This window comes from Myotis myotis, unplaced genomic scaffold, assembly GCF_014108235.1.
Source record: "Myotis myotis isolate mMyoMyo1 unplaced genomic scaffold, mMyoMyo1.p scaffold_m19_p_5, whole genome shotgun sequence".
Classification (NCBI taxonomy): Eukaryota; Metazoa; Chordata; class Mammalia; order Chiroptera; family Vespertilionidae; genus Myotis; species Myotis myotis.
Window position 1 is genome coordinate 7,095,980 of NW_023416357.1, and position 20,998 is coordinate 7,116,977.

Here is a 20,998-nt window from a genome sequence, read left to right on the forward strand (position 1 = left end):
TGACTCTTAAAGCTGCTGAGAATCTGATGAAAGCTGAGAACCCTTTACTAAGAAAAATACAATGATGTTCACACATAAGAGCCCACATGCACTTTCTGAGAGCCTTCAGGCACTTGGGCGAAATGATCTCTAAGATGCTGATAACCAGGTTGGATGCTACATTGCCAGGGTCATGCTTCTTCCCTCCCCAATGTACCAGTGAGTGAGTCTTAATTACTTGAGTCAGCTGATTGGGATTTGAGTAGCCCCTGCCAACACCTTGCTTGTGCCCCCGAACTCCTCTGCCCAGCCACCTGCAGAGGTGCCCCGCTGGTCCCTGGAGATGCAGGACTTGACCCAGCCCTCGCCCACTCTTTGGAAAAGTGCGTCCAATGCCCATCTGCTGGCAGCTGCCCATCTTTACCTGGATGGCAGCACATTCTTAGTCTTCTTCTCTCCCTCTCGCCTTTTCACTGTTGGGGAATTGGCAGGCAGAGTTGCTATGGTGATTTGACTGGCAACTGTGTAGTTGAATAAAATAATTTCCTTTAATTAAAAAAGGAAGCTGTGGCTGGAGGGAGATCTAAGACAATAGTTTTGCCTAGTTGTCCCTTTCTCAACCTCCCCTTTGCGCTGCTGCACCTGGAGAGACTCAGAACATTTAAATGCAAAGCCCATGAATAGCGGAGGCCAGATGGTAAAGGTTTTGAACTGGTATTCAGGCTGCGTGAGCTGTCCTCTCACTCTATATAATGAAATGAAAGGTTAATGATTTTAATTTCTTATTTGCTGAAAACATAGCTTTCTTTCCTGCATTGAGTGAACGAATACAAACTAATCGCCCTTCCCGGGGAGGGGGTGTAATTTTTACAGGACGATGGTGGCAGATAGTCGGGTGAACAATGGCATCTGAGAGCAGTTACAGGTCATTTCCTCTGGAAATGCCAGAGGGAAGCTTGGCAGAGACTAACAGGAAAGAAATGTTGCATCTTTTTCTGATCTTACTTTTAGGGCATTCCTGTGGCTTTCCTCTGAAGTGGTTTTATTAATTTTAGTTTGTAAATGTGTTTCCTTCCACTCTCTGAGGTTTCCTCTTGTGTGACAACGTTAGTTTACATGAGAAGTCCGTCTTTAGGGAGAGGGTATCAAGGAAGAGAAACTGGCCCTGCTGCCTCCAGTGGGCATGCTGCGTGACCTTGCTGCTCCCCTGCGTGGATTCCTGTGTGAAGGACTCACGTCCCGCATGGTTCAGGGTTCAGGATCTGGAGAAGGGGCCACACGCAAATGAAAGAGACGAGACAAGAAATAATAATTTGGAAATATTGGGGGCCAGGCGGGCAAGCCCAATGCAAGAGAAAGGACTTCCACTGGTGCCCAGGCCTTGCCAGCCTTTTATTCAACTTTGGATACACATCCAGCTCTTAGGCAGACAGGTAATTGCGGTAACAGACAGACGATCTTAAAGGTCAGTAAATATTAGAAGGATTTACTCTGAGACTATTTGGTCAGGAAGTAGCTTGAGCCCCCATTGTCTGGACTAAACAATCGGTGCATAGCTCTGGCCCTTGCCAAGGGCTCAAGGTTCACCAGCGTTCCGGCTCCTTGTTTATGCTTCTCTGCTAGTGAAGACAACGGCTGGCTTCCCACAACAAACCACTCTGCACAGTGAGCCTGAGGAGGCTTCTTTTCCTGGGCCTAAGGGCTCCATTTCACCTTGTTAGAGAAATCTATGTATCATCTGAGCATCTCTTTCAGCAAAATGAGTCTCTATTTCCATGCCCAATACGTTCGTAAAGGACAAACATCCGTCTATTTTGCTTCCTGCCTTCTTCTAAACACCTGTGAGCAGAGGTGTGTAACGACAGAGCACCGGAGAGGTGGCCAGGCAGCAAGCTAAAGGGCGGAGACTAGCCCCCAGCCACTGTCCCCCCAGGTCTTCATCCAGTACCAAGGGTCTTCTTAGTCTAACTCTCCCCCATCAACCCAAGTCGGCCTCACCATTCATCCGCTGTGACCTCTGGCAAGTGACGCACCTGTTAATGCCTTAGTTTCCCCTGTAAAATGGGGGAGGGTGTTTAATGTTATTACGTGCTGCATAGGGTAGTTTGGGGAAATAAATGAATTAAGTTGGAACCATGCTTCGTCCGATAGTGTCCCCTTACTCATGGTTTTCCTCTCTGCGGTTTCTGTTACCGGTGGTCAACCAGGACCCAAGAATATCACACTGAAGATTTCAGAACTAGACATTTCATACATTTAAAATTGCACATTGTTCTGAGTAGCGTGATGAAGTCTCCCACTGTCCCACTCCGTTCCGTTGGGGATGCTATTCACCCCTTTGTCCAGTGTCTGCACGCTCCCTATGCTACCTGCCGGCTAGTCATTTAGGAGCCATCTTGGTTATCAGATCAACTGTTGAGACGGGTGAGAAGGGCAGTGCTTGTCGTTAAGTCAGCCTTATTTTACTTACAAATGTCTCCAACGAGCAAAAGCAGTGATGCTGGCAGTTGGGATATGCCAGAGCAAAGCCATACAGTGTTTCCTTTAAATGAGAAGGTGAGTACAAGACATTTGAGAGAGAGAAACCACATTTACATAAGTTTTATTGCACATATATTGTTATAATTGTTCTATTTTATTATTCGTTATTCTTGTTCAAATGTGCCTAATTTATAAATTAAGCTTTATCAGAGGTATGTACGTAGAGGAGAAAACAGTATATCCAGGGTTGAGTACTATCTATGGTTTCAGGTACCCACTGGGGGAATACTGTACTTCCTAAGAACTTGATAAATGGTGACTATTATTAGCTATTAACACAGAACCTCCACTCCAGCTAGGCCACCCTCACTGTCCTCCTGTCACCCACAGTCCTTCCCAAGTGTCATCTTGCAGCTCTTATTACCCAGAATGCTCTGTTCTCCCACCAGCTGGGAAGTCCGCACAGAGCAGCACAGTCTGGTAGAAATGCAGTGTGAGCGGTATGGAAGTTGAAGTTTTCTAATAGTGGCATTATAAAGGTAATAAGAAATACATGAAGTTAATTTTAATAACATATTTTAACCCAGTACACCCAAAATGTCATTTCAGTATGTAATCAATGAGATACTGTACATTCTTTTCTTCATTTAAAAATACAGTGTACGTTTTACCCTCACAATACGTAGCCCCATTTCAAGTGCCGACCAGCCAGATGCTGGTCGACCCCTGTGATGTGTGCAGGTCCCTTAGATAATGGCTAACAGGTGCTGAGAGTTAACAATGGGACCAGGCACCCTGCTGAGGATACAGATTTTATCTCATCTTTACCACAGCCCTCTTAGAGAAGTACTCCTATTGCCCCATTTTACAGATGAGGAAAGAGAGACTTAAAGACGTGAAAGGGCAGCTGGCAGGATTTGAGCGGCTCCGTGCAGCTTTGCTTGTACTGTCACCCTCTGGGTGCTGCCTCCCCAGTGGGTGCTGCCTCCCCAGTGGGTGCTGCCTCCCCAGTGGCCGCTCTGAGTGAGGGTCTGCGCGCTCTCTGCACCTGGGAGCAGTTCTGCAGTTTGACTCAGAGTAGGAAGACTGGCCACGAACAGAATCTGCCTGGTTTTCCCGTGGCGATTCCTACAAGTCAGTCACCCCATAAAACGTTTATTTGTTTATTTTGTGAACAGACTGTGAGCCCGCGGAATCTGAGCTCCCCTGACCTCCGGGAATGGGGCTGTCAGGGGAAGCTGGTCTAGGAAACATCTGCAGGACAGAGCCTGGAAACGATCGCCGCGGGGGATGTTTGCACGGCCAAGGCCTGCGAGGAAAGGCGGCTGCTCCGTACAGGCTGCTCCTTACATGGCGTTTAAACACCAGCCCTGAAAAGGACCTGCCTGCTTTTATTGTCAGGGACTTAGAAACGACGGCCTATGATTGAAAACCAAGTGGGTCTCAGATAGGGACCGTCCCCTCTCGTTTGCACCAGCGTTGCTTGCAGAGTTGCTCGCAGAGTTCAACGCCAGCGGTCGTTGTGCATGGCGCAGCGCCTTTCCTCCGCGGGGGAGGCGGGGTGGGGGGTGGGGGGTGTGTCAGGGGGGCTGACCGCGCTTCTTGCTCATCTTGTTCTTTCCTCCATCAAGGCCAGATTTCGACAGCAGTTGGTCCTTCATCCAAGAGCGGATCCAGATGGACTCCATGGTTATCAAGGGCCTCGATCCGGACACGCTCTACCAGTTTGCGGTGAGAGCCATGAATCCCCACGGCCGCAGCCCGCGCAGCCCGCCCAGCCACACCGTCCGGACCTCCCGTGAGTACCGGGCCCTGGGAAGGACGCGCGGGGCTAAGGTCGCCTCCTGAGGACCTACTAAGTGCCCTGCGGAAGGGCAGCCAGGGCCTGGCCTCCCTCGGCCTTTCCTGCGACCGTTTCCCAGCCCCTTGGAAGCCCTTTCTGCAGGGACTCAGGCTGTTGCTATGGACACGGGGTCAGCGGAGGGTTTATTTTTGCACCGTCCTTGGGGAGTGTGAGGTCAGCTTTCTTTCACGACCGCAGGAACAGAGCGCATGCCACGGCCTCCCCACACTTTTTATCCTTTGAGATAATGGGTTCATTTTAAAATCACAGGGTTTAAAATAACGCTCCCAGACTCTTCGGGGCCAGTGCTCGCTTGCAAATCAAGGCCGCCAGGTAAGCCAGGCCCTCGGAGGACGGTCAGGGAGAACCAGAGGGGTCGCTGGGGTGCTGACACCTACGGGCACAGATGGCAGACGATCCTGTGGGTCCCAGCGCCTCTCCGGGCTGGGGGCGCTGGGCGATGGGCAGATCTGCTGGGCGGGGCTTGGTATCTAGCAGATCTGCTGGGTGTTTTTTCAAAATGTTAGATTAAACTCTTATTACACAGTCTATAGTTTAAGGAGCTCCCCCATGATGGATTCAGGAGCCACTTCAATGACTTAGCCCTCCTTGCCAATCCCTGCTTAGAAATCTTTGTCTTTTGAAAGTGGGGACACATGTACCTACAGCTGGGACCCTGTGTAGTGGGGAGGTCTGAGAACTGAAACTTTGAAGACTGTCATCTTTTCAGTTTTGCCAGTAAATTCCTTCAGGTTTCTGTCTGAAGAGCCCTGCTGTCCCCCTCAGTCCCCTGTCCCCAGGAAGGCAGCCTGCCCCACACTGTCCGTTGGCTTTCCATTGGCCGGTGCAGAGCCTTAGTTCTATTGGTTAGTGCATCTGAATAAACTCCTCCCCTCTCCTCACAGGACACCCACACAGCTGACTCCCAAGGTCACGGCTCTTATCAGAGGTGGAGAGTCACCAAGTCCTAGGGATGTGGGCTCTTCTGAGAACAGCCCTTAGCCTAACCTTGGGTGTCAGGCTTCTTCCTTCAAAATGAACTGTTGGGGGATTTGGAGATGTGATGAGGACACACACCCCTACATACACAATAACGATGATCACCCAATAACTGCTAGACTCCTCTTCCTCTTTAGAGTTTAGGAGCTAAAATTCCCCAGGCGTATGGCCAGGAATGAAGCACCTTCTTCCTAGAAATGTCAACGATTCTATCTCCAACCCAAGGAGGGCCTCCTTCCACTCCTGCTGGCTGACATCTGTGCTATACTCTTTGGTTAAACTTTGTGCTGCCTGGCCCAAAATTGGGGTAACAGGGGCCTGACAAGCCTCAGCCTTAGATCTATCTGACTGTACTTTGAACATGTAGTTTGTCTTTGTGTAGTTTGTCTTTACGACAAGCTAGGCAGTCACACTGTGTGCTCACCCCACTCTGCTCCCATGCTGTGAGCTGACCCACACTCACCTTCTTCCTTCTGTCCCTAGTGTCTCCTTCTCCACAGAGACAGACACGAGAAGGATGAGATGGCCCTGGATGTGGGTGTGGACATCGGAGTCGGGGAGGGGATGTGGGTTAGGGCATCCCTCAATCTTTCTCTTATTAAACTGAAGCATGGTTCTGGTCTTGGAGTTCCTGATAATCATTGCCCCCTTGGTGGATCCTAGTTTTGTGTATTAAGTAGGATAAGGTATATGAAAGAACTTTACAGATGTGTAGTGGTTTTTTATTGAATTTATTGGGGTGACACTGGTTAAAATTATACAGGTTTCTAGTGTACAGTTCTACAATACATCATCTGTATATGGTATTGTGTGTTCACCACCCCAACAGATACGTAACGTTTCATTACAATTGGTCTCCTGTGTGAAGTAAAATGTTATCATTTCAAAGTAACTGTGCACAGGGGAGGTGCTGCCTCAGTGAAAACTCTCAATCATGAAATAGTCTTAAATAAATATAATTTAACGGCTTTTACATATATACAGTGACTCACATCAAGAAAACAGAAATAGAATTTCTTAGATGGCCTAATCACGGACACTAAGAATGTACTGTAATTCGTATTTCAGTTGTGTTTTTTTCTCCTGATCCCTTCCAATGTTTTAGAGACCCCTGTGGTTCCGGCACATTCACACTGCTTATTTGCTTTTCGTTTAGACTGTTATTTTGTTTCCCAAACCCATTTTCCAATATATAAAATCTAATTACTGAGGAGCACTTATTTGGATCACAATAGATTCCAGATATCAGAGCTACCGCTGTGAGAGTCTCCCGTGAGCCAGACACCACACTGAGCACGTTAGCCGGCAAACCCCATACTAATCCTCACAAACAACCTTGTGCTGGCGGAATGGTGTCCCTTCCCATAGGTTTTTACACATGGAGTTTTTGAAGGGTTGTGGATTTTGCCAAGAATAAAAATTACAAAGCAGGATTTGAACTAGGGTTTGGCTGCCTGCAAAGCCACTTCCCTGAGTGAGATTCAAATTAAAGGTGGTTCTTATTCTTCTAATGCCAATAGCATGAGGATGGTAAGGTCAACAATTAAACAAAATGGACTGAGGAAGTTCTGGCAGCACAGGACAAACCTAAAAGATTTCTTTTTCATTGAAAACTTGTGAGGTAGCCCTGGCTAGTGTGGCTCAGTTGGTTTGGCAACGTCCTGTGCACCAAAGGGTTGCTGGTTTGATTCCTGGTCAGGGCACATGCTGGGGTTGCAGGCTCTGTCCCAACTAGGGAACATGCAGGAGGCAGCCAATTGATGTTTCTCTCACATCAATGATTCTCTCTCTCTGTCAAATTAATTAAAAAATATTTTAAAAACATGTGAGGTATACTGTACATCCATACCAGCTTGAATTCACCCAGTATTCATCGGTATAGCCCCGGGATATTACAGCCTTGCAGCCAGCAGCTCTTCTGATTGGTTAGATACAGTCCAACCAGTGGTAAATCGTTTGAACGTGGCCTTGAAGGAATTTGTGAGAACAGTATTTCTACCTGTTGGGTTTCCCACTCACTGCTCCTCTTCCTCCCCACCTCAGGGTCCTTCATACCTGGTTGTTTTTTTTGCTGTGATGCCCATTTTGCTCCCTAAACAGTGAACTTCAGTACAGAATGTTCAGGTTGACTACTGAGGCAGAGTGCCCGATGGGAACCTTAGATCCCACCCTGGACGCAGCCAATCACTGGACTTCTCTTGCCTATTTTTAGCCTACGCCCTCCTCCTTCCAAAGGAAAAATAGCACTTCCGCTCTCTTACTAACAAGCATTGACTTCCCGGGACCCATTAATGCCAGACCCTATTAGCAGCTTAATTGCTCAATGGGACCGCTGGTAGAGCTCAGTTGCTTTTGTGTCAGTAGTTACCGAAAGCCAGGGCCAGTGTTTTCCTCCATTAGCGCTCAGCCCAGTGAGGAGGGAGGAGGGTTTTGAAGGCTTCACTGGAGTGTTGCTAGGCATCCCCAGCATCCCCATCTTAGCTCCACAAAGTCACTGTACAAGGACGAAGATCCTAGGATGTTTTAGTGTCCGTGTTTTCAAATGAGAAATGGAGCATTTCACTGACCTTGACCAGTAATGATGCTACCTGTGTTTGCGTCCATCCTTGTACTGGAGACTGTCCTCCTAGCATCCATTCTGTTAGGAAACACAAAGGCCAAGGTCACGGTCTGGTCCCTCACCCTATCCTGCTCGATTTTTTCAGAAATATCAACAACATTATAATTTGCCTCAGTGTTTCATGGCATTCTTTTATCCCCATGATTGATTTTATAGGTTAGCCGATCAGAACAGAGGGCCCTGTGGAACCTCACCGACATGGGTCCACGCGTGGCTTGGTAGGACATGTGTTTGCCCCACCAGGCAGCCACTTATTCTCTGGGAGCCAAGAAGGATGGAACGAGTAATACAAATGTGAACTATAAATAATAGAAAGGGCAGAAGTCAGAAAGCGTTTTATTTTTACCAAAGACACATGAAATGTAATGAAAAACAACTCACATGTGTGACCTGCTTTAGGATCATAACAACCTTCCCTGAAAGGTTATCTCATCCTGGCTCCCTAAACCACTTAAACTCTTGTGTTCTATGCTCACGATACAGTCAGAGAGAAGGAAAATCGGTGCCCGCAGGGGCAGTGCCCAGTGGGAGGTGTTCTTTTCTTCCTATCAAAAGTCACTTTTCTCTTCCCCACCTGGGGGCGTTTGCACCCTGTTTTCTCTGCTGGAACTCGCTCTCCCCAGATCCTCCCATGACCACCCCTCAGGCAGGCTTCCCTCTCACTGTTACCCCAGCCCCATTTCCTGCTTGACCTACTCGGTAGCCCTTTCACTGCCTGAAACTATTTATTATCTGTATCGACCCTCCCGTATAAGCTCCAACTGGAGTTGGAATGCCTTGTTCAAGGTTGTGTTCCCAACACCCTGGACAAAGCAGGAGCTCAATAAATATTGATTGGGTACATGAACGGCTGAATGTGACTTAACACAGGGGCTCCTTTCAGGGGCCGGATAACTTTCCGCTGCTACTGTCTGGGGAATTCAGAGGAGATGGGAGGAGAAAGCTGGTCTAGAAACCTTTGGGTTGCACCAAAGGCAAAGTTTATAAGCAAAGTCGAACTCCCAGAATTGTAAAGTGACACCAATAAAAACAAAGTAAATAAAGGAGGGAGGGAGGACAGAAGGACGGACAGGAGAAAGCGAATCCCTGGGGACTAAAGTTCAAGGCAATAAAGGTGGCAAAGAGGTTTGAGAGAAACCCCGGCGATCAAGAGTGTAAGTGAGGAAGAGAGACACTTTCTAACCAAGCCCTTGTTTTGCTCCCATGCTATGTCTTGACCATTAAAATAAGCTTTATCATTTCTACACTAAATTTCCCCTCTAGTCCTAATAGGTCTGATTATGGTCTCAGAGCCTCAGAGATGCTTGGTTTGTTTGGTGTTTGCTCTATTCACCCCACAATCCAATTTCTTTAACAGTTTCAGAAACTCCTTCTTCTACTGAGCTGAGACAAAGCAATCAAATTTCTACACTAACCCTGACTCCACAATGTACCCCCGCGCCCTCCCCGTCCCCACCCTCACCCCACTTTTCTTCTCTCTACCTTCCTTACTCAGACATCATTCTTCAGGGGTTGCTGGTTGTGTGTCTGTTTATATCCTGTGTCCCACAAGTGTCCATGTGTGAATCTGGCATTTACCCAGTCCTGCTGTGAGCTTTGGGCCCTTGTTTGTAATTGCCTTAACATCTCCCCAGAGACCAGCTCCGTTTGCTCGGGTTCCTGGGTAGATGTTGTCACTAAGTAGCCACAGAGTAGCTGTCCTCTCTCCTGGTGACGAATGAGAGCTTCTGAATTGGCTGCAGCAGTGAGCAGAGGGGGAGGAAGTGGGGACAGAAGGTGGTGGCAGGCTCTGGGGTGAGGAGGGGGTAGGAAGCAATCAGAGAGGGACTGGGTTTTAGGTGGTTGGTTAGTATCAGAAAGCTGCACATTTGGTCAGACTGGTGTGGCTCAGTGGTTGAGTGTCGACCTATGAACCAGGAGGTCATGGTTCGATTCCAGATCAGGGCACATGCCTGGGTTTTGGGCTCAATCCCCAGTAGGGGGCGTGCAGGAGGCAGCTGGTCGATGATTCTCTCGCATCATTGATGTTTCTATCTCTCTCTCCCTCCCTTTTCCTCTCTCTGAAATCAATAAAATCATATTTTTTTCTTAAAAAGGAAAAAGAAGGTTGCAGATTTAAAAGACATCAGAGGATCCAAATTGCAAGGCACAATAAAATTTTATAACTCATTATGCAAGCACATCCTGGATCAGCCAGAAAGGGGGTGGGGGAGGAAAACCCGAGTTAGTGCTGTACCGCTGTTTTAATGTGTGTGTTTGCTTTTTATTTTTAACCTCCCACAAAGAACCATTCACTTAGACGAGGGGCAGCACATTTTTCTGAGGAGGGCGCGATAGTGACTCTGTTGGGATTTTCAGGCACCTCTGCATGGAAGCCGCCACAGACGATAAATAATGTGTGTGCCCATGTTCCAATAAAACTTTATCAGTGGACACTGAGATGTATATTTCATATGGTTTTCATGTGTTACAAAAGATTTTATCTTTTTAAACCCTTTTTTCAACCATTTAAGAATGTGAAAACTATATTTTTGACTCCTGCATTGTTAAATGATTAAAGAAGACAATCCTATATAATAAAGGGCTAATATGCAGATAGACTGAATGCCAGAATGACCAGTCACTATGATGTGCACTGACCACCAGGGGGCAGATGCTCAATGCAAAAGCTGCCCCCTGATGGGCAGTGCTTTCCCACAGGGGGAGCACTGCCCAGCCAGAAGCCCTGAGCCAGGCTCACTACTGGCTAGCGCACCAGCGGAGGTGGTGGAAGCCTCTCCTGCCTCCACAGCAGCGCTAAGGATGTCCAACTGATGGCTTAGGCCCACTCCCCATGGGAGACCTCCCCCCAAGTGCAAGAATTTTGTGCACCCAGGCCTCAAGTTTAGGTGATAAAAGCCAAGTTTATCCCACATGCCTGGAGCAGACAGTCTCCATTCTCAAAGGTCCCTAGAACTGGAAGGAAGCTGGGCAGAAGCAGGGAGCTTACAGGATGAAGAACAAGAGGGGAGAACAGGAAGTGGCTAAGGAAGGGGGAAGTCGTGCATTGCTGAGCTGGCTTGGCGTTTGCGGATTGGCTGGCACACAGCCGGTGGCTCTGGTCCAGCGGAGCATCTGCAGGGACCCTGAGTGTGCGTTTGCTGGGGTGGCGCCCGGCAGGAGCGGCTGCATCTTGGGTCGTGACCTTTCAACAGTACAAAGCAGGTGGCAGTCAGATTTGGCCTCTGGGGCGTCGTTAGCTGAACTCAGGAGGGTCTCCAGGAAATGCGGGGAATCCTCTTATGGGCAGCAATTTTGCCAAACTTGGAAGGAATCAGTTCGTGCATATGAATGAAATTGTCACCTTGAAAGGTATCCCTGCAATTCACACGCATGTTCTCACACAAGTATCAGACCTGGAGAGCCTGCGAGCCAAGGGTTTTCAGGCAGGCCTGTGCTGCTCTTGCGGCCGGGAGAGGAGCGGAGGGAGGGCTTGCTTCCTCGGCATTGCTCCGGGAGCTGGGAATAAGTAGGCCCATAAATCGGCGAGCTCGTGGATTGGTAAATCTTCGGAAGGTGAGACGAACGAGGAGACGGAGGAAGAACAAGTCGTTTGTTTTGCTCAGCGCCTCGGCAGTCTGCATTCTAAGTGTGCAGCTCGACGCAGACATAACTTGGGGTCTGACTTTGCATCCGGGCGCGCTCACAGCCCTCGATTCTGCACGTGCTGCAGCCTCCACGCGTGTAAATCTGGGTGACAGCCTGTTCCCACACTTTATTGGCTCTGAAGGAAATGATTCACTTGCTGTTTAAACGCCGGCTACCTGTTTCTTGCTCCTCTGAGGCCTTCTACGTCTTCCGTCACCAGGCAGTTACTTAGAATCGGTACACCGAGATCTTACCCCCTCTGGCTAGTTAGGGGAGAGAGACTAAGGCAAATGGGAAGCAAATATAATTTCCCAAACAAAAGGCGCTCGCGGTGCTCGGGGTCAGCCGCAGCCCCTGTCAATCAACCCGCCGCAGCCAGCAGCCGCCGGCTGGGCCGCATGCTTACTCCTCCCTGTCTCAATGGATCTGTGCACATTAATACGCTGACGTGAGTTCACACAAGTGTTAACGATTTTTCCTTTGTTTCCGTCCATTTTCTTGTTACCCATTTTGTTCTCTTTCTCTTGGACTCCTCGTTCCATGGTTAATCGTTACTGCCCTTCCCGTGGGGGCACTTCTTGCTTTTCCACAATCCTCCATTCGGATGTTGTCTTAGCATCTCAGCTCCTGGATCACTTAGGCTCTCAGATGGGCCACAGTCCTGGGTTAGCTCAGAGAAGTTATAGGGAATCAGCCCAACACAGCGAGAGACGTCCGGGGTGGGGGTGGGGCGCACAGTGACAGACATATGGGAGGACACAGTGAGAGACGCACAGGAGGGACACAGGCCTGCTGGCCAGGTCAGCTGGATCTCATCCAATTATGCAGCCAAACGTGGAACAAATAGGTACAAACATATCCAGGTCAGAGACAACCCTGGGAGAAGAGACGGCTTTCCCAATGATCTCAGGTGCCACCAGGCTCCTGGCAGGAAACAGAGGCACGCGCAGTTGGGTCATTTGAAATGAGTTTAGCGAAGGGACTATTTGCACAAGATCTGACAGACGCCAGGAAGTCAAGAGGAAGCAATTACCAGCTTCTGGAGACAGACAGGGAGGGCCATCGGGCAAGGGCTGTGACTTTCGGACACGTGTCCAGTGACAATCTCTTAGGATGGAGGTTGCTCTGACTCATTTTCCTCCCTCCTCCACCCTCCTGTAGGGGCTTCCCGATGGGCAGAGCACAGTGGGAGCCAGATAGGTCAGTCTCCGGAGGCCCAGGATGGAGTGGAGAAGAGGAGGTGGCTCTGGGGGCATCGGCAATAGTATCATCTCCTATAGTAAGAGAATGGTGCCTTTTATGTGAGTTCCAAAACCATGAATCATGTTTTGGTCCTTCACTCTTATAGACTTAGGCATAGACCTTATCTCATTCATCTTTGCCTGTTGAGCATATTGCAATGAACGTAGGACATCGTCAGAGCTCACAGTCGCATGCTGTTGGTTGAGGGTTTGTGAACTCAGAGCTGGGAAGGACTGCCTTGGTCAGCCCGTGAGGAAGCAGGCCCGAGTGACCCGGCAGCCTTTTCAAGGTCACCCCGGGGCAGGTCCTGGGCGGAACCCAGGCTGCCATTCCCTTGTGAGGAGGATTCCCACTTTCTAAAGAATCAGTCCCCACGATATTTTACACCGTATCCATCAATCCTTCCAAACTAATATTTAGTGCCTACTGTGTGCCAGGCACTGTTTCAGATGCTGAGAATTCAGCCATGAACAAGACTGACAAAAGGAACCCTGACCTCACAGAGCTCACATTCTAGCCAGGTGGACAGACAGAGAACAGATAAATCTAAACATGTAGATAGCATGGCAGAGGGAGAAAACAGAACAGGGAAGGTGACGGGCAGTCAGAGAAAGCCTCCTGAGAAGGTGACATTTGAGCCAGAAGAACGGGGTGGCCTCTCTGGGTAGATCCTGGATCAATTATCTTCCCACCTAGCCAGCCAGCCAGCCCTTTGTGGGAGGAGCATTGCAGGCAGATGCCGGGGTCCTGACGCAGGCGCATCCGGGGCGGTCCTTGTTGGGGGGGGGGGGGGGGAAGGGAGGTCTGTGTGGCCAGATTGGTAGGTCCTCCGAGGGAGAAGAGTGGAAGGAGATGAGGTCACAGTTGGTGGTGGCTGATTAGGACCTAGGAGGCCACAGGGGGCCACTGGACTTTGCTCTCACTCAAAGAGAGATGGGAAGACGGGAAGATGGGTGGAAGGGTGGAGGGAGGCGCTTGATCAGGTTTCAGCAAATTCCCTCTCACTGGTTTGTGAAGACAGGACGCCAGAGGGGCAGGGGCAAGAGCAGGGAGCCCAATGAAGGAAGCCGTCCTAATTATCCCAAATCAGAAATAGCTTTTTTGTGGTCTCTATATAGAAAACGTAATCCATACTTATTATTAGAAAAAAAACTACAAACAACATACAAAAGTGCAAAAAATAAAAACTATGTCTGATCTCAGCATCCTGGCATAACCGCTACTCACAATTTGATATATAATCTTCCAGAATCGTTCCTAATCTAATGATAAGGTCATAGTACATGTGTACTTTTTTGTATAACAAAATGTTATCTACATCTCTGAATATAAGTAAATACAGGTCTAACACATTAATTTTAATAACCATGGTGCATTCCATTATAAAGCTCTACCCCATTTATTTACTAATTCTTTATCGATGGGCATTTAGCTCGTTTCACTATTGCACGCAGAGCGGGGCCGCTTGGCAGTGTCCTGGTTTGTCCTTTGGCTTGTCCAGGTTCTTATTCCCCCTTTCGCTATCTCCACGGGGCACAGTGGGTCAGGATGGTACCTCTCTCTGCTTTTATTGATGGAGAGACTAGTGTGCACAGCCATTGGCAATGTGGATGGCATTTGACACCACGTCTCTTACCTGCTAGCCTAACCTTTAGTATTTTGATAAGTACTATCCATAGTTAAGCACACGTTTGAGAGTTGTTTTTTTACCAGAAGAAAAAAGCCATCTGCTATGAGGACGAAACTACCCATTGTTTAAGCTCGGGTCTCCTATTGGACGTTTTGGTGGTTCCAGCTGCTCGTTCCCACCTGCGTGGAGAGCAGAGACCAGTGACGGAACAAGATGGGTTGCCATCTAACTCTAACCCCATGTGTCTACCACGTTTACAAATGTGAATGCTTGCCCATTCCGGCCCAGTGGAAAGTTGCCCCCAGCAGTCGTCTGGATCACACAGTCATGAGGGATTCCAGAGCCCAACGGATTCTGAGGATCAGCTACATAAGGAAACCTCTGGCCAGTGGTCACCAGCCAGTGGTCCATTAGGGAATGACCCACAAATGCTCCTCAGGAGCAGGCAGGAAGAGGCACCCCCAGATGGCGGCAGTTTCCAAGTAGCCCAGCAGGTGGCGATAGGGCACAGACTCTCAGAGCCCTGGGAGCCCTTTAGAATTAGTTTGGAGCCACTTGAAATGGTTGCGATGCCTTTAGACAAACAAACACAGGTTTTGTAGGATAAAAGCCATCCTTAATTTATGAATAGAAATTTGCATTTTGTGCATTCGTTTTTCTTATAGCGCAGTACCCTTGAACTTGTTTTGCATTCAGTCCGTGGTTTGACTGTTCTGGTTCTAAATAAATGCCTCCCTTTTAATGTTCTCTTTTCCTAATTAACAAAGTGCTAAGTCAAAAGAAATAAGTTATGCCCTTTAATTATAATAGCCCCAGGCTACTGGGAGAATTTTTATCGCTGGCTTGGGCTGCACGTTCTGTCTTCACTAAGAAATAGTGTGAGTAAAAGCTTCATGTCAGTGCTGGGTCTGAGATCTGAGGCAGTGGGCCCGGCAGGACCCAGCAGCAGTGAGCTGGGTCCCTGGCGTCTCCTGGTCATGCTGCACCTGGTCCTCCCTGGGCACATTTCCTTCCGATCAAAACTGGAAAATGACTGTGAGCCTGGGTTAGTGTGAGAGATGCGGAGTTTGAGATGCTGCAAAGAGTCCTTGAGGACGGCACCGGGAGTCCAGAATTCCAGATCAGCTCTGCCACCAATGAGCTGCCTCTCTGGGCCAGTCCCATGGACTCCCTGAGCAGCAGTTTACTCCTCTGTACAATGGACTAGTGGCTGATCGCTAAGGTCTGGCTACAAAAGTCAAAATGTCTTGGACTCTGAGTCTTGGTAATTCCATATTCCTTTCCCCACTCTTATCTCACAGTCTCTCTGTCCCCAAACTGAGAAGCAACTTCTGGTTTCTAGGAGATACGTTCTATACAGAGCAGCTTTTATCCACTGAGTCATAGGTGCTTTATTTTACTTGTCAAGATGAGCAGAATCGAGCCATTTCCATTCTCATCATGGTGCCATTTGGTACCTGCAGCCACACGTCAAGGTCCTTTTCTCAAAGGACTTTCCTTTAAGAAGGACTTGCTAGGATGGGTTAGGGGGCAGGACACCACTTCTCCTTCTGTGACCTCAGTTCACTCTGAAATGAGAAGTTGTGACTGGGAGGTATCTAATGTCTCTTTTAATACTAAGCTTCTAGACTGAGTAGGGGGAAGGGATGGGAACGCTCGCAGTTTTGAGGGAATGTCTTTGGATTTGGGGGCAAAGTCTCACCATGGAAGGCTTCCTCTCCACGCATGTCCCACTGGGCCAGGACGGACAGACAGGGTCCACCGTGCTGTGGAGCATTGCAAGAGTGTCTCCTGTGCCGGGTGGAGACCTTGGTTGTTGGTGACTACGTGATGTGTTAGTTAAGTGGAGGATGGGAAGGAATAACAACAGTCTGAAGTATGGGTCTGCCCTCAAGGGTTCACAGCCAAGTTGGGAAACACCAGGGCAATATTCTGAGGCCGGGAGTTCAGAAGGTGTAACTATCTTAATCGTCTATTGGTTTCATCAAGCTATGGGAGCTGAGTGTGAGCTTACACTCAGGGGCAAATGTCGGTGTGTGGGCAGCCCCACCCAGGAGGAGGAGGAGGAGTGTCCTATAGGTCTCGGCAGCTCCATCTTTTGTGGAGTCACCATTTCTTCTCCAAAAGAGTCTGATGTTTTAAACCATCACTTGCTTTGGATCTTTGGATGATGCCCCGTGTCTCCACAGAATGTGTATAGCTAGAGGAATGGGAGGCTATGCAGAAGGCGGTAGAAGAGGGAACAGGAGGGCAATGTGGAGAAGAGCACTGGGCAAAGTCTTTATTCAGGAGTCAACTGGTAGACCAGCTTGTGTGCTGAGACTTTTGAAGGGGGACGGGGCGGGGGGGGCGGGGGGTCTGAAGACACAATTTGCAATCAAAGAGATTCCAAGGATAAATTCTAGCTTTGCCATCTACCATTTCTATGCCTCTAAGCAAGTTCTTTCATCTTTCTGAGTTTAAATCCCCACATGGTAAAATGGGAGTAATAATGCCAATTTCAGAGGATTTCATGAGGAGTAACAGAAACAATGTCTGAAAAACAATTGGCATAGTAAAATACACACACACATACACACATATGTATGTATGTATTTCAGAGAGGAAGGGAAAGGGAGAGAGAGATAGAAACATCAATAATGAGAGAGAATCATTGATTGGCTGCCTCCCGCATGCCCCACACTGGGGATCGAGCCTGCAACTTTGGTCAGGGACTTTTTTAGAAAAACATATATAAAACATATAAATCTAATATGAACACTCACATGTACCCAACACCTGTCTTAATGAATAGAATATTAGAGAGCATTCTTGAAGGCCCTGGAATGCCTCCTGCACATCCTTCTCCTAACCTTCCACAGGTATTTTTTGTCACTGTCTTAATCATTTAAACTACATATCTATGTATTCTTATTACATAATATATTAAGGTCTGCTTGCTGTTGACTTTTATATAAATGGCATTACTCTGGATGTGTTTTGTGTTTGTGTTTGTGTTTGTTTTGTTATTGCAACTTGTATTTTTAACATGAAATGATGTGTGATGAAGCCATGCTGATGCATTATTAAATGCTCATTCATTCATTTCCCCTGCTACGTAGTATTCCTCTCTGTAGAGACACCATAATTCATTTATTCTCTCTTGAGAGATATTATAAATAACAAATGTGAGATCTTGTTTTCTGTTACAAATTCTAATGCTATGAACATGTTTTGCATGTCTCCCGGTACACGTGTTTCCAGGTTTTGTAAGTTAGGGTAAGATTGCTGGGTCCAAAGGAATCAGTATTTTCTACTCTATAAAACATTGCCAAGTGTTTTGCAGAGCGCCGTACATGTCTAACGTCAGTGACTATGGGTGCCCACTGATCCCATCCTTGGTGATGTTTTTGTTGCTCAGCTTTTACATGTTTGCCAGTCTTGTCGGTATAACATGGCAGCTCTTTCTGGGTCTGATTGGCACTGTCTTGATTACTTATGACATGAACCCTGTTTTGTACTTTTTGGTCATGATCCTTCATCTTCAGTGTTGAGTTTTTTGAGTGCCCACCACATCCCAGTGTCTTGGGCGCAGCTGCGTGTGACTGGATTAGGGTGGACGAGGGGTGGAGGGTGTGTTGACGGCAGTGGCTTCTTTTCTCTGCGAAGGCCCCGAGGAGGAGGGAAGTGGCCGCTATGGACCCCATTATCTAACGAACACGGGAGTCAGCGAGGATGATGAGGGATTTGAAGACGACTTAGATTTGGATATTTCCTTCGAGGAGGTAACAAAAATCTCTGCTATTAAAACCCAGGTGTTTTGTGTGTGTTTTTTCTTGCTGAACAAGGTAATTTGGCCAATGGGCTATGGAGCATTTTACATAAAACTGACTTAAATGGGCCTTGAACATATCTATTCCCTCTGACTATTAGGCTCCAGGTGATCATAAATGAGTAATAACTAAATACCAACCGTGCTGATGTTCTGTGGGCAGCCCTGCCTGCCGACTTCCAATCTGGCCAAAACATACTGAGATTTCCCACCATGTAAAATTTTACACAGTTAGGTATTATAAGGAAATGAACAGGTCCTTGACAATTCCATCTTCGTGATATTGTAATAATAAGAAGAAAAAACAACCATATATCAGCTTTACTGCTGATTTTCTGATTAATACAAAGCAAGGTACCAAAAGTCCTTGAGCCTCAAGTTCTTTAGCCATAACTGGGGTCAGGACTGTCTGCCCCGCCTACATCCTGGGGTATCAAAAGTGACCGTGTTTTCAAGGATTAGGCATCCATCATAATGAGGCTGTCTAATTCCTGGTGTGCCTTCTCAATCCTTTTCTGGCTGTAGGTTAAACCACTTCCTGCTACCAAAGAAGGGAATAAAGTGTTGGTGGAATCCAAGTTTGTGCCAAGATCAAACCCAAAGACCGTTACGAGGCTTGTCCCCCCGACTCCAGCCTCTCTCCCTCCGGCTCCGGTGGCTCCCCAGCCCACTCCGCTGAAGAGAGAAGGAAAGAATGGCGTGCCTGCGATGCCCAGGCTCTTTGACAAGCCGTGCGATGAAACTCTCTGCCCCGTTGACAGCTTTTGTGCCAATGACTACACCTGGGGGCGCTCACGGTGCCACTGCTACCTGGGCAAAGGTGGTGAGAGCTGCTCAGAAGGTAGGCCCTTGGTGGGGCAAGGACACGGTGGTGGGTTGGCCATACTGGACACCAGAGGGCAGGTTAGCTGTCTACCTGTGGTTTCTTCTAACCCTTTGTCTAAGATAAGCCTCTTTTTAAAAAATATATTTCCATTGATTTCAGAGAGGAAGGGAGAGGGAGAGAGAGATAGAAACATTAATGATGAGATAGAATCATAGATTGGCTGCCTCTTGCACGCCCCACACTGGGGATCGGGCCTGCAACCCGGGCATGTGCCCTGACCGGGAATCAAACCGTGACCTCCTGGTTGATAGGGCGATGCGCAACCACGGAGCCACGCCAGTTGGGCATAAGATAAGCCCCTTCTTCCCTGCATAAGTCATTACATAAGCTACACAGGGCAAGCATGAGGCCACTCCGTGCGTCTAGTTAGAGAGCAGCCCTCCTCTCAGTGTGCCAACGGGGAATACCTTTGGTGCAATGAAGAAGTCACCCCGGTGGCCTCTGGGGAGTGGGCTTTCCTCTCATCACTGCTCCACTGAAGAAAGTGCCGCCGGACATGTGCATGCAGATTGGGGAAGGGCTTAGTGGAACCCACATGCAGCACACAGATGCACCGCTGCAGAGCAGGCGCTGGGGATCCGGCAGCCACCGTTCCTGTGTAGGGAAGCGGGCGACAGTCTCCAAAGGCCAGGTTCTCCCTGAGAACTCCAGGAGCTCAGAGTCCCCAGCAGCGCGGAGTCCAGGTGTGACAAGCAGAGAGAAGAGAGTGAGTGAGGCTGAGCCGATGGGCGGTTTCACTCAGGGACCCCCCACCCCCCCTCGCAGTGGCGCATGCGCATGTTGATTTTTGCATTTGAAGAAGAAGAGGGGGAACGGCCTGTTTCCGTGTTGTCTTTTCCTCTTTTCAGATGTTGCTATACAGTTCCCTCAGTTCTTCGGCCACTCCTATGTAACCTTTGACCCTCTGAAGAACTCCCATCAGGCATTTCAGATCACTCTGGAATTCAGGGTAAGAGGGATTCCTTGTTTGATGAGTGTCCATTGGATGTCCTATCACAGGAGGGAGGAGGAGAGGCGGGAGGGCCTGGGAGATAAGTAGCAAAGGTCAATATGACACAGAGCCTGTCCTAAAACCCATTCCCAGGGTAGCAGAGATGATGGGCCCATTCACACATTCAAGGGCGCCAGTGAGGGGGTGGGTGCCGTGTGCTATTGAACTGTGCAGGTGGCTGGCCTGAGGGTGCCCAGAGGGAAGGTTTGGGTCCCAGCCATGTTGCTCATAACAGGGCTCCTCCCTGGCCAGGACGTCAGAAGGCATAATGCATTCTCATTCCAAAACCGCTTTTAAAGGGGGCCCAGATGTCTGCCCTTGTTGCTGCGACTGTAGCGGAACAGATAAAAGCTGAAATGTGCCTCCCTGGCATAGAGTGAGGCCAGTAGATGCCCTCTGCTCTGAACAACTGCAGATAGAATCCAGTCGCGACTTCAGCTTCAAGTGGTTCTTCTGTGTATCTCAGACGACACAAAAATGTCTGGAGACCTGGAAACGAGTCCCCTTTGAGGTCATGGTCACAATGTGTTGTTGTTGTTTTTAATTGACTCTAGAAAGAGAGGAAGGGAGAGGGGGAGAGAGAACCATCGATTTGTTGTTCCACTCATTCATGCACCCACTGGTTGATTCCTGTGTGTGCCTGACCGGGGATCGGACCTGCAACCCTTGTGCATCAGGACGATGCTCCAGCCAGCTGAGCTACCCGGCCAGGGCGTGGTCGCTATGCTGAGTGTCCAGGAGATGACGGGTCGCACTCCAGGAGAGTCAGCATGGGTGGAAAGCAAACCAGCCTGTCAGATGGGCTGTTTTCACTGTCCTGTCCTCCTGAGAGAAGGGGAGGAGCAGATTTGCATGCTTCTCAGAGGGAGGGAAGTAAAAACCAAAATAA

At 48.6% G+C, this 20,998-nt stretch overlaps 1 protein-coding gene across 1 annotated transcript in view; it reads left to right on the forward strand.

Annotated features, from left to right (window-relative positions):
* The window catches only part of EGFLAM (EGF like, fibronectin type III and laminin G domains), a 132,087-nt gene that overhangs the window by 71,040 nt on the left and 40,049 nt on the right, over nucleotides 1-20,998 (forward strand). Inside the window, exons 7-10 of the mRNA XM_036309791.1 lie at nucleotides 4,092-4,258; nucleotides 18,070-18,185; nucleotides 18,758-19,073; nucleotides 19,967-20,067. Of these exons, the coding sequence (XP_036165684.1) occupies nucleotides 4,092-4,258; nucleotides 18,070-18,185; nucleotides 18,758-19,073; nucleotides 19,967-20,067 (700 nt within the window). The remainder of the gene's footprint in view (nucleotides 1-4,091; nucleotides 4,259-18,069; nucleotides 18,186-18,757; nucleotides 19,074-19,966; nucleotides 20,068-20,998) is intronic.